The 16,795-nt window shown below is 41.6% G+C and overlaps 1 protein-coding gene across 11 annotated transcripts in view; it reads left to right on the forward strand.

Annotated features, from left to right (window-relative positions):
- kifc3 (kinesin family member C3) overlaps positions 1–16,795 on the forward strand; it is a 69,269-nt gene that overhangs the window by 34,203 nt on the left and 18,271 nt on the right. For 7 of the 11 annotated variants that reach the window (XM_055007086.1, XM_055006878.1, XM_055006961.1 and 4 more), the window contains exons 2-14: positions 262–382; positions 7,039–7,175; positions 8,444–8,479; positions 8,617–8,755; positions 8,827–8,912; positions 9,927–9,992; positions 10,324–10,470; positions 10,735–11,013; positions 11,080–11,253; positions 11,820–11,906; positions 15,570–15,717; positions 16,051–16,181; positions 16,369–16,480. In XM_055007086.1, coding sequence (XP_054863061.1) covers positions 301–382; positions 7,039–7,175; positions 8,444–8,479; positions 8,617–8,755; positions 8,827–8,912; positions 9,927–9,992; positions 10,324–10,470; positions 10,735–11,013; positions 11,080–11,253; positions 11,820–11,906; positions 15,570–15,717; positions 16,051–16,181; positions 16,369–16,480 — 1,624 coding nt within the window. In that variant the 5' untranslated portion in view covers positions 262–300. Of the gene's footprint in view, positions 1–261; positions 493–7,038; positions 7,176–8,443; positions 8,480–8,616; positions 8,756–8,826; positions 8,913–9,926; positions 9,993–10,323; positions 10,471–10,734; positions 11,014–11,079; positions 11,254–11,819; positions 11,907–15,569; positions 15,718–16,050; positions 16,182–16,368; positions 16,481–16,795 lie in introns of those variants that run through there. The other 4 variants (XM_055007166.1, XM_035948269.2, XM_055006945.1 and 1 more) reach the window with 4 other exon arrangements.

The raw sequence follows: 16,795 nt of genomic DNA on the forward strand, positions 1-16,795 counted from the left end.
TGTCCCTCTGGTCTAACCTCGTCCTGTCCTGTCCTCCTGGTCTAACCCCATCCTGTCCTCCTGGTCTAACCCCGTCCTTCCTGTCCTGTCCTCCTGGTCTAACCCCGACCTTCCTGTCCTGTCCTCCTGGTCTAACCCCGTCCTTCCTGTCCTGTCCTCCTGGTCTAACCCCGACCTTCCTGTCCTGTCCTCCTGGTCTAACCCCGTCCTTCCTGTCCTGTCCTCCTGGTCTAACCTTGTCCTGTCTTCCTGTCCCTCCAGCCGGTCCAGCGGTCCAGCGCTCTGCTCAGCCCGGCGGTCATGTTTGGCACCAGAAAGACCTGGGACCTCGGCCACGCCCCCTGCCTGCAGGAGCTCTGGAAGAAAGACGTCTCATTGGACGGTGAGTCCCGGGGGGAGGCGGCTTCAGGCACCAGTGTGGCTGCATTCCTATGTGTGTGTGAGTGTGGACAGGTGAGTCACACCTGAGAGGAGCTGGCAGCAGACTGACAGGTGAGTTCACTGGATTCTGTTCTGCTGTTTGTCTTTTATCGCTGCGAACAGAAAACTGTCCAGGTTCAGCGTGTGAAGGTCTGTTTGTAGCTCAGAGATTAGCTCAGAGAAACTCTGGTGGAGTTTAACTGTTTCATAACTCAGGAACATGCTGCTGTTAGTCTGTTAAATGTGTTTATTGGTACCAAAAACTAAGTTCTGTTGAATGTTTTAGCTGAATTTAGAGGATTTATACTGAGAATTTCTGTATTTTCACCCTAAAGCAGGGTTAGGGTTAGGGTTAACCCTAACCCAGCAGACATTAACAGTGATGAGAACAGACAGAACAGTTTATAGTAGATCAGGATGATTGAATGGATCCAACAGGAGACACAGTTTAATTACTAAACCTTATAATAGGAAAAAGCCTCCAGTCCAGACTGGTCCAGTGTCTCCATAAAGTTCCTGTCAGTGTTTATCTATGGATGGATCCATATTTCTACTAAAATCCAGTCTTTGGTCCACATTTGTCCAACTGTTGAGGCTCTAACATCAGTAGAATCTGATGTGTTCAAGTTTGACCAGACAAGGTTCCAGTTTTTAGATGTTTAGACTAAATGTTGATGTGGACTCATTGGTAGGAACCAGATCCTGGAGTTCATAGAGGTCTAGATGTTCATGGAGGTCTAGATGTTGGTGTTCATAGAGGTCTAGATGTTCATAGAGGTCTAGATGTTCATAGAGGTCTAGATGTTGGTGTTCATGGAGGTCTAGATGTTGGTGTTCATTAAGGTCTAGATGTTGGTGTTCATAGAGGTCTAGATGTTGGTGTTCATAGAGGTCTAGATGTTCATAGAGGTCTAGATGTTCATAGAGGTCTAGATGTTCATAGAGGTCTAGATGTTCATAGAGGTCTAGATGTTGGTGTTCATAGAGGTCTAGATGTTGGTGTTCATAGAGGTCTAGATGTTCATAGAGGTCTAGATGTTCATAGAGGTCTAGATGTTCATAGAGGTCTAGGTGTTCATAGAGGTCTAGATGTTGGTGTTCATAGAGGTCTAGATGTTCATAGAGGTCTAGATGTTCATAGAGGTCTAGATGTTCATAGAGGTCTAGATGTTGGTGTTCATAGAGGTCTAGATGTTCATAGAGGTCTAGATGTTGGTGTTCATAGAGGTCTAGATGTTCATAGAGGTCTAGATGTTGGTGTTCATAGAGGTCTAGATGTTCATAGAGGTCTAGATGTTCATAGAGGTCTAGATGTTGGTGTTCATGGAGGTCTAGATGTTGGTGTTCATTAAGGTCTAGATGTTGGTGTTCATAGAGGTCTAGATGTTGGTGTTCATAGAGGTCTAGATGTTCATAGAGGTCTAGATGTTCATAGAGGTCTAGGTGTTCATAGAGGTCTAGGTGTTCACAGAGGTCTAGATGTTCACAGAGGTCTAGATGTTCATAGAGGTCTAGATGTTCATAGAGGTCTAGATGTTGGTTTATATGTGTAGAGTTACAGGGTGCTTCATGTTAAATTTACCAACATCGGAGGCTGATTTTACTGAATGTTCTCCTACAGATTTTGGAAATAACAGAGAAACTGATGGGGTTATGAGTTAAACTTTTTCAGATGTTGAACCTTTAAAATGACTGTAAAGGTTGTTTTAAGGGTGAAAATATTAAAAATCCAGCTCTGAAAACACATTAAACTCTCAAAGTTCAACTGAAATGTTTTACAGAACTCAGTTTGGGTTCCGATGCAGCGACTCTGTGGAGATTATTTCCTCGTTAATCGTTTAGTCAGTAAAATGTTTGATGTTTACCAACAAAAGCAGCAGTTTCTGATTCCTGTTTGCTTAAAACTTAAATGTTCTGCAGGTTAAAATTTAATGTAAATCCCAAAAAAAGATGCTTTTTTGCTGTAAAATAGTAAAAATTACATCCTAAATAATAATGTAATAAGGAAACACCAGATGAGATAAAACTAAATATCTATGATTGAAATAGAGATGATGTTGAAGGGCAAAATAGGGTTAGGGTGAAATAATAAAAAATTAGTTAATAAACCATTTAATGAGTCGACTAAAATAAGTGAATAAATAAAGAAATCAATGAAATTAATCCTAAGAAGAGTAAAAAATAAATAAAATCAGTGAAAAGTCAGACTTTAAAGGTAGATTTTTGAGTTTAAAAACGTCGATGTTCCATGAGATCAGCTGATCTAGTGATCTGATCAGAAGTTAATGGATGGCTGTAACTCAGAGAAAACATCAGACGCTGGTGGACACAGAAATGATGCAAAGCCACCCAAAAATGCACAAAAAAAATAAAAATGAGGATAAATTCCTCCAAAAAGGTGTGAAAGATTCTTCTATTAAGCGTCTGACTGTGACTCAGAGACTCTGCTGGACTCAGAAATGATGATTCTGTAAATTCGAACATGTCGGTTCTAATTTCCGACGGTTTAATTCATCTGTTTCTGCTCACGTCGACGTTTCTCTGAGCCACTAAATGCAAACACAGAGTTTCTTTCTGTGTCTAATCCTGTTTTCTAATCCGTCAGTGTTTGGTTTAAAGCAGGTTTCTGCTCCGTTCACGTGTTCAGAAAAACCTCCATCTGCATCTTTAGTCCTGTTTACGTTCGTTTCCATCACGAGGTCAGAAAACTCCCACATGTGAGACGTTTGGGTCGTAAATGTAAAGTGTAAAACTTTCACCTGCAGCCATTTGAGGGGAGATTAAATGTTTTCTGAACAAATACGTTGATCTTTTCCATGAGATCTTCTTCTTGTTCCTCAACGTTTCCTCGACTCCAAACTAACGAACGTCATAGAAGTCGTCGGTGTTTCTGTATTTTGTTCTGAAAGTTGAGTTTAAACTTTCCTAACAGCAGTTTGTGTTTCAGCAGCTCAACAACCAACATCTGGATCATCTAGAAGTTTGGTTCCTCAATAGTGCTGGTAGAAAAAGATGCAACAACACCACGAAGACACAAAAACACCTCAAAAACCACAAACTATCGAGGAACCAAACACAACACAGAGACTAAACTTGAACAAAAAGACACAAGAAAAGATGCAACACACCATTAGAAGACACGAAATCACAACAAAACAACGGCAAAATCACAGAAAACGTGCCGAATGACCAGAAATGGATTCAAAATGATCCTAAAAAGAGTTGATATTATGGCAAAGAGACCCAAAATCACTAAAGTTATGAAATCCCCACCAAAGGAATGAAAAAGGTGCAAAATTACCACAAAAACTATAAAACCAACGAAACGTGAAATCCTCACAAAAACATGCAAAATCTTCACAAAAAGAGGTGACATTAAGACAGAATGATGCAATATTTCCACAAATGGATCCAAAATCACAGAAAGATTTCAAACAAAAACGTGCAAAATGAGGACATTAAGACACAAAATCGCCACAAAAAAAGATGCAAAATCACTAAGTTATGAAAATTTCTGCAAAAAGGTGCCAAATTACCAGACAAAATATATGCAACCACAGAAACATGAGAAATCCTCACAAAAAGATCCAGAATCCCATAAATAGACAGAAATTCACCACAATAAGAGACCAAATTCAAACAGAGTGATGCAACATTTCCACAGAAGGATGCAAAATCACAAAAAGATGCAGAATTTCAACAATACTGGGCAAAATTAGGACAAGAAGACACAAAATCACAATAAAAATGTGTATAATTCACATAAATCGATGCAAAATCAACACAAAAAGATGCAACATTTCAACAAAAATGGACACAATTAGGACAAAAAGACACAAAATCCCTGCAAAAAGATGCAGAATTACCACAATAAGAGACAAAATTAAGACAGACACAATCATCAAAAAGACACAAAATCATTATAAAAATATGCATAATTTACATAAAAAGATACAAAATCACCACAAAATTACAACAAAAGACACAAAATCACAACAAAAATACACAAAATCACCTCAAAAAGAGACACAATTAAGACAGAATGACGCAATATTTCCACAAATGGATCCGAAATCACAAAAAGTTGCAGAATTACCACAAAAACTAGGACAAGAAGACACAAAATCCCCATAAATAGATGCATAGTTTACATAAACAGATGCAAAATCACCAGAAAATTACCACAAAAACACAAAAAGATGCAATGTCACTGATGTTATGAAATCCCCACCAAAGAAATTTAAATTTCTGCAAAAAGGTAGAAAAATTACCACACAAAATATAAAACCACAGAGACGTGAAATCCTCACTAAAGGACACAAAAATTGGCACAAAATGATCAACAAAAAATGGCAAAATTAGGAGAAAATGACACAAAATCACCACAAAAGGAGACAAAATTAAGACAGAATGATGCAAGATTTTCACAAATGGATGCAAAATCACAAAAAGATGCAGAATTTCAACAAAAATGTGCAAAATTTAGGACAAAAAGACATAAAATCACCATAAAAAGATGCATAATTTACATAAATAAATGCAAAATCAAAACAAAATCACCATAAAAAGACAGAAATCCCCCAAACAGAGTAAATCATGAACCAATAAAGTTTTATTTCCAGCTGCTCTGTTCTCATCTCAGGTTAGTGACGGCTGCTGTTGGTTTACAATCATTAATGCTGATCATCTGCAGGTAGAATCCATCTATAGACCTGATCAATCGATCAACTGGTAATCTGAATCCATCTATAGACCTGATCAATCAATCAGCTGGTAATCTGAATCAATCTATAGAACTGATCAATCGATCAGCTGGTAATCTGCATGTAGAATCGATCTATAGACCTGATCAATCGATCAGCTGATAATCTGCAGGTAGAATCAATCTATAGACCCGATCAATCGATCAGCTGGTAATCTGAATCAATCTATAGACCCGATCAATCGATCAGCTGGTAATCTGAATCAATCTATAGACCCGATCAATCAATCAGCTGGTAATCTGAATCAATCTATAGACCTGATCAATCAATCAGCTGGTAATCTGAATCAATCTATAGAACTGATCAATCGATCAGCTGGTAATCTGCATGTAGAATCGATCTATAGACCTGATCAATCGATCGGTTGATAATCTGAATCAATCTATAGACCTGATCAATCGATCAATCGATCAGGAAACATTTTCTGTGGTTGAACTCAGACCTGCAGCACAAACTGTTAATTCTGTTTAATGCTCAGATTCTCAGAACAGAGAGACGATTGTTCTCTGGTTGGATTGGAGGCCTGAACACACTGAACACACACACACAGTAACACACATATACACGCATGCACACACACTCTGAACACACACTCTCAGGTTAATGTGTCAGCAGCTCCTATCAGCTGTTATCGGGTTTCAGGTTCACTTGAAGCTGATTCAGGGAAAGAATTCAGGTGGTCGGCCTCGATGATCAGCGATCAGTTACAGATCTGATTAGAGATTTAACCCTCGTGTCGTCCTGCCGGTCAAACTGAAGTTTGAAAATGTGGGAAAAAATATTTATATTTTCACAGTGAAATCTTACACATTTTCAACATTTTTGGGAAAATTTTGAAAATTTTTTGGTGGAAAAAAAGAAATGTTAAAAATGTTTCTTTAAGAACATTCGGGAAAAAATCAACCAAAATCCAGCGAAATTCGCTGGATTTTGGAGAAAGAAAATATTAGAACATTTACTGATATATATGGAATCACTTTAGATATTTTTAGGATATTTTTGGAAAATTTTTATTCCATCCATCCATCCATTATCTATACACCACTTAATCCTCACTAGGGTCATGGGGGGTGGAGTCTATCCCAGCTGACTCAGGTGAAGGCAGGGGACACCCTAGACAGGTCACCAGTCTGTCACAGGGCTACATACAGAGACAAACAATCACTCTCACATTCACACCTACGGGCAATTTAGAATGATCAATTAACCTCAGCATATTTTTGGACTGTGGGAGGAAGCCGGAGTACCCGGAGAAAACCCACGCATGCACAGGGAGAACATGCAAACTCCATGCAGAAAGATCCCGGGAAAGCCGGGACGCGAACCAGGGATCTTCTAGCTGCAAGGTGAAAGTGCTAACCACTACACCACTGTGCAGCCCCGAAAATTTTTATTCATTTCTTAAAAAATATTTACAATTTTTATTTATTTAAATTTTTTTAAAATTTTTATTTCTTGCCAAATTTGGGGAGTTTAAAAAAAAAACTTTTAAGGGAAACTTTTAAGGAATTTTTGGAATTTTCTTCCTGAAGATTTTGCAGATTTTTTATAAATTTGGGGATTTTTTTTTTTGCTGAATTTTGGGATTTTTTTTCAGACAAGGGAACAATATTTTTTGGTGCCTGTAAATGAGGACAACAGGAGGGTTAAACACACTAAACAGTTCAACATGTTCTGGTTCTAAATCATCGTCAGCCCAGAGGCAGAACTGTGAATCATGTTCAGCTGCCAGAGGGTTTGTTGATACGTTATAATAAACTGAATGTTTTTAATAATGAGATAAAAGCAGGAATGTCAGGTTAAAGTGCGATGCTACGGCTGGGTCTGAATGTTTGTCCCTCCTGTGTCTCCGTAGCGAGCTCAGTGGACTTCCTGATGAGTGATGGTGAAGACGACGCCTCCTTCCTGTCTCTGCCAAGCTCCGCCTTCTCTCAGCGACCGTCACTGAGCGCCAACGAATCAAACGCACCCAGTCAGAAGCTTCTCATACAGGTAGACAGAGACACACAACAGCAGTTTGGTTATGCAACAAAATACAGCATGAACACAAAGACACATAAAACAACCACAGAGACACAAAAGAACCACAAAGAGACACAAACTAATCAGCTAATTTGTCTTCAATTTTAATAGCAGTTCAACGTCATCAAGTCATGTGACCAGTTGACACTATGCTACTTAGCTTTTAGCACGATGGCTTCAGTTTTTTTTCTCCACTGTGATTAAAGATTTGGATATTTGTTTGGTTTTTAAAGCTTAAGTTTAAATTCAGTTTTGGGCATTTCAAAGGACACCCCCAAAAGAACAACATAGATAAATAAAAACAAACATAAAACAAAAAGGAAGACAGAAAACACAGCTAATAAATGTGCAAAATGACCACAAACAGACACAGAATAAAAGACACAAAGAAATCCAACGCAAGGGCAAAAAGATCTTGTCTTATTTATGTGGTTCTAACGTCTGTTAACTTAAATTCTGATGCATCAAAATGGAGTTTTAGCTAAAAATAGCTAATGCTAACAGCTAGCCTCAGTGAAGTTTGGTTTTTACTTTTGATCTCTTATGAAGTTCTTGACTAACCTTCCTGTTGTCTTCATTTACGAGCACCAAAAAATATTGTTTCCTTGTCTGAAAAAAATCCAAAAATTCAGCAAAAAATTCCCCAAATTTCTGAAAATTTGCAAAACCTTCAGGAAGAAAATTCCAATAATTCCTTAAAAGTTTCCCTTAAAAGTTTTTTTTTTTTTTTTTAAAAACCCAAATTTGGCAAGAAAATTCTTGTAAATATTTTTTAAAAATGAGTAAAAATCTTCCAAAAAAAATCCTAAAAATACCTAAAGTGATTCCATATATATCAGTAAAACTTCTAATATTTTCTTTAAGAACATTCACATAAAAATCAACCAAAATCCAGCGAAATTCGCTGGATTTTGGTAGATTTTTATGTGAATGTTCTTAAGAAACATTTTTAACATTTCTTTTTTTTCCACCAAAAAATGTTCAGATTTCCAAAAAATGTTGAAAATGTGGACATCAGAAATTTCACTGTGAATTTTTTTTTTTTTCCCACATTTTCAAACTTTCTAACAGGTCAGTGTGACCTGCAGGACGACACCAGGGTTAATTCCTCCTTCAGATTTTACTCTGAGCTTTGGTTAAAGGTAGTCAGAGGTGATCAGTGATTGGTCAGCTGGTCCAGGTGTCTCCTCTCTCACTGTCTGTCCTCCATTTTGTCTCCATGCTGTTCTCACCTGCAGAGGGTCACCTGGTCGTGCTGGTGGACTCCTGCTAACGTAAAACCTTCACTGTGGCTGTAGCTTGTCTTCTGTAGCTGTTTCCCCGTATCTCCATGTAGACCAGGAAGCTTCTAGAAGTTTTTTCCGTTTATTTTCTGAATTATTCTCGCTAAAATGTTTGTTTCTGTTTTCAGACCCTTCAGGATAAAGTCTGTGAGTTTCAGGCTCGTCTTCGCTCTGAGGAAGTCGCCCGCCACCTGCTGCTGCAGCAGCTGCAACACGGCGTCCGCGACAGGACGGCTGTCCAGGTGCTGCAGGAGGAGCCGCCGTCAGGTGAGCCGGCCGCTAAGGTAAAGCTTCACCAGTGACACTGCAGTGACGCTAACAGGAGCATTTGTCTGCAGGTGTGACGGTGTTTCAGCCAGGTGAACCTTCACACCAACTCAGCTGTGCAGACGAAGAGCAGCTCGTTACCCGGCTGCACACACAGGTGAGTCCAGAAACACACCTGTACACTGATACAGGTAACAGAGGGCTACGCTAGGTATGCTAATGGCTACGCTAACTATACTAATGGCTAGCAGCTAATGGTTAGTTATGCGAAAGGCTAGCTATGCTAATGGCTAGCGGCTAAATTCCTGCTGTCACAGTGTTATTGGTTATTATTTAATGTAAATTCGTATAAATCCAGCAGCTGTGATCCTTCATGAGCAGATCTGGTTCCGATTGGAAGATTCTCTGATGTTATGTGTTGTTAATAAATAACTTTTACCTCATATCGGTTCCAAATACAGACTATCGGCCTTCCTCGTTTTCCAGTAACTGATGCTGACATTGACCCTAACAAAAAAAAAAGAAAAATGACCCAAAACTCTAAAATGTTAGCATGTTAGCATGGTCGTCATGAGTCTGTTTGTTTTCAGTCTAAGTCGTGTCTCTAGTCTGTCGCTGAAGGAACCTCAGATCAGATTCTCTGGAGTCCTGAAGGCCTTGTCTGGTTTCTAGTCGGGTTTCGGACCTTCATCCTCCATCAGAGGAGACGATCAGGTCCTGAATGTGCTCCATGTTGGTGTTCAGAGCTAACCGAGCTGAACATCGTCTGTTTGATGTGGTTCTCTGCAGAATGCTGACGTGAACAGTCAGAATAATCAGGGCTGACGCTGCAGCTGTCAGGTCGATGCGTTCATCAGCGTCTCACCTTAAACCTCCCTGACAGGTCGGTTATAAATCTGTCAGTCTGAGGATTTAAATACAGCGAGGTTCAGACTGACGCATCCACAGATAGGAAATAAACCAGAAGATATCAGAGAACAAACAGAATCCTGGAATGGTTAATTTAGAGCTGCTGTTATTGGTGCTCGAGTCTGTTTGAATCTTTGGAAGTTAAAGATAAAAACACGAACACAGATTCACAGACGGTGTGTTTAAATGTTCTGGAGAAACCTGCAGATGTTTGTGTAAACCTGAGAGCTGAGCTGTTTGACCTGCTGTGATGTTGCTGCAGGTGGAGGAGCTGGAGGAGAAGCTGCTGGATCAGACCCAGGAGGTGGAGAGACTTCGCTCTGAGCTGGTGAGACCCTGATGGACCACGGTCCTGAAGAACTCTGGGGAAAAAACACAAATACAGCACAGAGTGGGGTTTCTGCCTTTGTGAGGACCGTCGGTGACTCTGGAGTCCTTAAATGTCTGTCCTTAAACTGTCCTCACTCTGAGGTTTATCATGAAGCCAGTCCTCTAAAGACAGCAGCTCCAGGTTTAACAGGTCAGAGGGATGCAGGAATAAATCAGACGAATACCTGCGGTGATCCAGAACAGCTCAGACCAGCTCTGAAACATAAAACACACTGATTAAGCATGTGAATTAAAGCATGAATTAAGGTGTGTGTCCTCCTCACCTGCAGGGGGCGACAGACCTGGAGAAGCAGCTGGAGCTGCTGCTGGTGGAGAACGAGCATCTGAAGCAGGAGCTGAAGTCATGCAGGAGCTCAGAGCTGAAGCTCGACGCTGCTGCAGAAAACTGCAGCTGCAGTCGCTGTCCCCACAGCCAGGTACATAATAAATAAATATATAGATATAAATAATATATATACAGGTATAAACATGCTGTCCCCACAGCCAAGTATACTATATATATATATATATATATATATATATATATATATATATATATATATATATATATATATATATATATATATATATATACATATATATATATACACACATATACAGGTAGACACACACCTGGCCCCCACCAGGCACCTGTACAGGTGTATCTGTAACATCAGGTTCTAACGGTGTCGGTGCTGCAGGATGCCGACGCCCTGCGGAGGGAGGTGACCCGCTGGGAGAACCAGGCCCGGCAGAGGGAGCGCCGGCTGGCTGAGCTGGAGAAGGAGCTGCTGGAGAAGAGCAGCCGGGTGGAGGACCTGCAGCAGCAGCTGGAGGAGACCACCAGGCAGCTGGAGGAGACCACCAGGCAGCTGGACGAGGCCGGACGGAGGCAGCTGGAGAACCAACAGAACCTCAGCCTCCGACTGCAGGAGTGTGAGGAGCAGCTGGCCCGGCAGGCAGCCACGCCCAGAGTCCAGGTAGGAGGGTCACCTGAACGTCACACCGACAGGAGGAAGGTCCAGTCTGACTCTAGTTGTTGTCAGTTTGTGACCCAGACGGTGGAGGTGGAGTCGGCCGACACTCAGAAGGTTCTGGCCGAGATGCAGCTGAAGAACGGAGCTCTGCAGGAACAGCTGACGGTCCAGAGGCAGCTGCTGAGAGAGCTGGAGACACAGCTGCACGAGTCCCAGAGGACCTGCACCCAGCTCAGGACGCAGGTAAACAAGGATAAACAACGATAAACAATGGTTAAAGAATGGATACAATCTGCTGCTAATCTAAACCCAGTCCAGCTGCATGAAGTAACTCCACTCCTAAAACCATCCGTCATGTTTAGAGGATCAGAGAAGATCCTTCATTCATCCTCCAGGAGGTTCTACAGCAGCAGGAGCATACGTAAATAATAGGAATAAGAATAAATATCCATCAATACAGACTGTTCTATATGTGAACGTTCAGCTGAATTAATCTCTAATAGTAATAAAAACAGTGATAATAATGACACGTTTCTTTAACTTAGAAAGTTTCTGTAGAATAAAGCAAACATTAAGTTCAGTCTCCTCAGATCTCTCCTGTTTATTTCACTGTTTTCTGTTCAAACCTGATTTGGTTCCAGAGCAGCTGAAGTTGCTTCATGTTCCCAGGTTATTTTTCTCTTTTATTCGACTGTTTCCTCTAAATCATTCCAACCCTCCAGGTTATCGACCCTCAGTGAGTTCAGGTGAATCTAACTGACCTCAGATCAGCCTCCAGCTTCACTCTCCTCCTTCTCTCTGCCTCTCAGCTGATCGCTGATCGAGGTCGTCTGTGCGACCTGCTGTCGAAGGCCGTCGGCCGGGGCAACAGCCCGGTGGTCCGCAGGTTGTCCAAGGTTGGCCCCGCCCCTTTACCCCCACCTGCCCCTGTGACGTCACAGAGATCCAGGAAACAGAAATATTTACCCCGACTGACCGAGAGCTCTGAAGCTGCCAGAAAACCTCCAACTGAGGACTCCTTCAGTTATTATGACAACATGGAAATACTAATAAACAGGAAATACAGAAATAAAACATGAATTTGGCCTTTACTGGTTCGATTTATTATTAGTTTCATATTTTCTTACTGGTTTTTTTAATAATTATTTGTTAATTATGAAGTACATTTTTTTTTAAATCACAAAAAATCAAGAAAAATTTAAATATAGACATTGATTAATCCAGCAGCCTTTTAAAATGATTAAATTTTAAAAAAAGGTTTGCATGAAATGTGAAGATTCTTTAGTATTATTAGTTTTTTAAAAAATTCTAGAATAGACAGAAAATACTGAGAGCTTTATGGATTCTATGTAGATAAATGAGGAATATAATTATTATTATTTAATTAACAGTATATTCACGTACACTTTCACACATTATTTACATTTCCTAAATAATATCAGTCTAATTCACCAGTATGGAAAGTTTCAGATAACTGGAGTCTCACTGGTTTAACTGGGAAGCTTTGGAGCCTCAAACTCTGAAATCTCCCAGTTTGTGATACGAACCATCACTGTTACATCTCTCAGTCTGATACACGTCCCAGTAACGTTCTCCCAGTCTGATACACGTCCCAGTGACGGTCTCCCAGTCTGATACACGTCCCAGTGACGGTCTCCCAGTCTGTTATACATCCCAGTAATGTTCTCCCAGTCTGATACACGTCCCAGTAACGTTCTCCCAGTCTGATGCACGTCCCAGTGACGTTCTCCCAGTCTGATACACGTCCCAGTGACGGTCTCCCAGTCTGTTATACATCCCAGTAATGTTCTCCCAGTCTGATACACGTCCCAGTAACGTTCTCCCAGTCTGATGCACGTCCCAGTGACGTTCTCCCAGTCTGATGCACGTCCCAGTGACGTTCTCCCAGTCTGATACACGTCCCAGTAACGTTCTCCCAGTCTGATGCACGTCCCAGTGACGGTCTCCCAGTCTGTTATACATCCCAGTAATGTTTTCCCAGTCTGATACACGTCCCAGTAACGTTCTCCCAGTCTGATGCACGTCCCAGTGACGTTCTCCCAGTCTGATACACGTCCCAGTGACGGTCTCCCAGTCTGTTATACATCCCAGTAATGTTCTCCCAGTCTGATACACGTCCCAGTAACGTTCTCCCAGTCTGATACACGTCCCAGTAACGTTCTCCCAGTCTGATACACGTCCCAGTGACGTTCTCCCAGTCTGATGCACGTCCCAGTGACGTTCTCCCAGTCTGATGCACGTCCCAGTGACGTTCTCCCAGTCTGATGCACGTCCCAGTGACGTTCTCCAGTAACGTTCTCCCAGTCTGATACAAGTCCCAGTAACGTTCTCCCAGTCTGATGCACGTCCCGGTGACGGTCTCCCAGTCTGATGCACGTCCCAGTAACGTTCTCCCAGTCTGATGCACGTCCCAGTAACGTTCTCCCAGTCTGATGCACGTCCCAGTGACGTTCTCCCAGTCTGATGCACGTCCCAGTGACGTTCTCCCAGTCTGATGCACGTCCCAGTGACGGTCTCCCAGTCTGATACACGTCCCACTGACCTTCTCCCAGTCTCATGCACGTCCCAGTGACTTTCTCCCAGGTTCTGTGCTAAGCTAAGCTTACAGTTTCCCATTGCTTCCATTCTTTGTGCTAAGCTAAGCTAACAGTTTCCTATTGTTTCCATTCTTTGTGCTAGGCTAAGCTAACAGTTTCCCATCATTTCCATTCTTTGTGCTAAGCTATGCTAGCAGTTTTCCATTGCTTCCATTATTTGTGCTAAGCTAACAGTTTCCCATCGTTTCCATTCTTTGTGCTAAGCTATGCTAGCAGTTTCCCATTGCTTCCATTATTTGTGCTAAGCTAAGCTAACAGTTTCCCATCGTTTCCATTCTTTGTGCTAAGCTAAGCTAACAGTTTCCCATTGTTTCCATTCTTTGTGCTAAGCTAAGCTAATATTTGCCCATTGTTTCCATTCTTTGTGCTAAGCTAAGCTAATGGAATTAACACAGATGAAACTGCCTTTTTAAAGCCTTTCATTGACTTATTTCGACTCACAATAGAACATATAAACAACATTTACACAGTTTGCTCAGAATCTTATATTGATTATTCATTTGTTGATGAATGAATGAACATTTTTCATTGTTTTAGCAAAGAAACTGATTTTGGCCTGAGCCTTGTTACAGCTGTGTGTTCAGATTTACCTGTGTGACTCACCTGCGTGTTGTCCACTGACTAGCTTACATAGAGATTACTGAATGTGTCGATATGCTAACTGCTGCTTCGCTAACCTAAGCTTATGTTAGCCGGTAATTCAGATGGAGGTTTAAACTGAAGAGCGCTACATGTAAAACTATCATTTATCAGCAGAAATCAATGTTTCTATATCATGTGTTCAGGTGGCTAACGGTAGCGGCTAACTGACTACAGTACAGACGTTAGCTTGCTAACTAGCAGCGAAGTCTAAATAAAAAGCTGAGATTTACATATTGGTTAGCTGTTTGTAGCTCTGGTTCAATTAGCGTGACTGGATATTTCCCTCCATTCTACGCTATGTGAATAACACTAATTAAAAATCACTTCACACTGTTCACTAGTCTGTACTCATGTACTCTGTAGGAGCAGTTTATTAGGAACACCTGAACAGTCTAAAACAACACAACGGCATTGGCTACAGATAGGCCCCGTTAGCTCCTGGTATCTCCTGTTAGCTACAAATAGCTCTTCTTAATTTCTGGTGGCTCCTGTTAGCAACAGATAGCCCTTTCTTGCACTTGTTAGCGCCAGGTATCTCCTGTTAGCTACAGATAGCCCTTGTTAGCTCCAGCTAGCTATAAGTAGCACCTGGTGCTTCTGTTAGCAACAGATGGCCCTTGTTAGCTCCTACTAGCAACATAAAGCCCATCTTAGCTCCTGGTATCTCATATTGGCTACAAAAATCTCCTGAAGGCTCCTGTTGGCTCCTGCTAGCTACCAATAGCTCGTGGGGGCCTCTGTTAGCTAAAGATCGCCCTTGTTAGCTCCTGCTAGCTACCAATAGCTCGTGGGGGCCTCTGTTAGCAAGAGATAGTCCTTATTTGCTCCTTCCAGCTACAGATAGCCCCTGTTAGCTCCTGCTAACTACAGATAGCTCCTGGGGTCCTCTGTTAGGTAAAGATCGCCCTTGTTAGCTCCTGCTAGCTACAGATAGCCCTTGTTAGCTGCAGATAGCCCCTGTTAGCTCTGCTAGCTACAGATAGCTCTTGAGGGCCTCTGTTAGCTACAGGTAGCCCTTATTAGCTCCTGCTAGCTATAGGTAGCCCTTATTAGCTCCTGCTAGCTACCGATAGCTCCTGTTGTCTATGGTGTTATTTATAAATTTATTATTTATATATTAAGTATTTTTGCTTTATCAGTGGCACCAGATCAGTTTACAGGGTGAAAAGGGGCAAAATAACATAAATAAAAAATACATATCTCATTAAAGACAGGAGCAGCACTGCAGAAACATCTGCTGGGCTGCAGGAACTCACCTGTACTTCACCTGTTCACCTTTCCATCCTCGTTCTCCTTCAGATCCTGGTCTATGAAGGAGAGATGGAGCGAGCTCAGGGCCAGCTGGAGGCCGAGATGCAGAACCTGGAGGAGGAGAAGAACCGGGTCATTGAGGAGGCGTTTATCCGAGCTGAGAGCGAGATGAAGGCCGTCCACGAGAACCTGGCAGGTGGGACAAAGACTCTGATTTGACTGTTGATAGACTCTGGTTTGACTCCTGTTTGACTCTTCTTTGTCTCTGGTTTGACTCCGGTTTGACTCCTGTTTGACTCTTCTTTGTCTCTGGTTTGACTCCGGTTTGACTCCTGTTTGACTCTTCTTTGTCTCTGGTTTGACTCCGGTTTGACTCCTGTTTGACTCTTCTTTGTCTCTGGTTTGACTCCGGTTTGACTCCTGTTTGACTCTTCTTTGTCTCTGGTTTGACTCCGGTTTGACTCCTGTTTGGACACACAGTGGACTGACATGTTGTTGATGTTGTTTTTGTTGTCGTTGTTGTTTCCAGGTGTGCGTATGAACCTGCTGAGCCTCCAGCCGGCCCTAAGGACACTCACCTGCGACTACAACTGTCTGAAGAGGCAGGTGCAGGACTTCCCCTTCATGCTGGATAAAGCCATCACTGAGGCCAAGCAGGAGGTGAGTAGACGTCGGTGTTTCTGAGTCCGTTTACCAGGTAGATACAGGAAGAAGTCAAAAAAACCTCATTATTCATTGGTCTGCTGATGATTCCCTCAGTGTTTGGATGATAAAATAACTGAACCGATGTCTGGAGATGTTCTGTTTTGTACCAGGAGCTCTGATGTTTTCTACTTCCTGTCCTCAGATCTGTCAGGTGATCAGTGAGGTGAGCAACGCTAACCAGGAGCTGCTGAGAAAGTACAAGAGAGAGATGAACCTGAGGAAGAAATGCCACAACGAGCTGGTCCGACTGAAAGGTCTGAAACGAGCTGCACAACGTTAAAACAACGTTAAACTGATGTATTTTAACCATCTGAACTGCAAAACTGTAAAATACATGTCGTTCCATTAGAAAACCACCAAGATTGCAACATTTATCAGACAGAAACTGGGAAAACTATAAATAATCTTTTTTTTTTTTTTTTTTTTTTTTTTAACTTTCTGACGGTCCTAGAATGAATCATGGGTGAAATATATCTGGAAAACCAACCAAATCTGAGCATTAATTATGATATTTAATCACAACCACTTTATTCTAGAGGTCTAATTTAGAACTGTGGCAAAAATAAAGC

This window comes from Amphiprion ocellaris, chromosome 1 (genome assembly GCF_022539595.1).
Source record: "Amphiprion ocellaris isolate individual 3 ecotype Okinawa chromosome 1, ASM2253959v1, whole genome shotgun sequence".
Taxonomy (NCBI): domain Eukaryota; kingdom Metazoa; phylum Chordata; class Actinopteri; family Pomacentridae; genus Amphiprion; species Amphiprion ocellaris.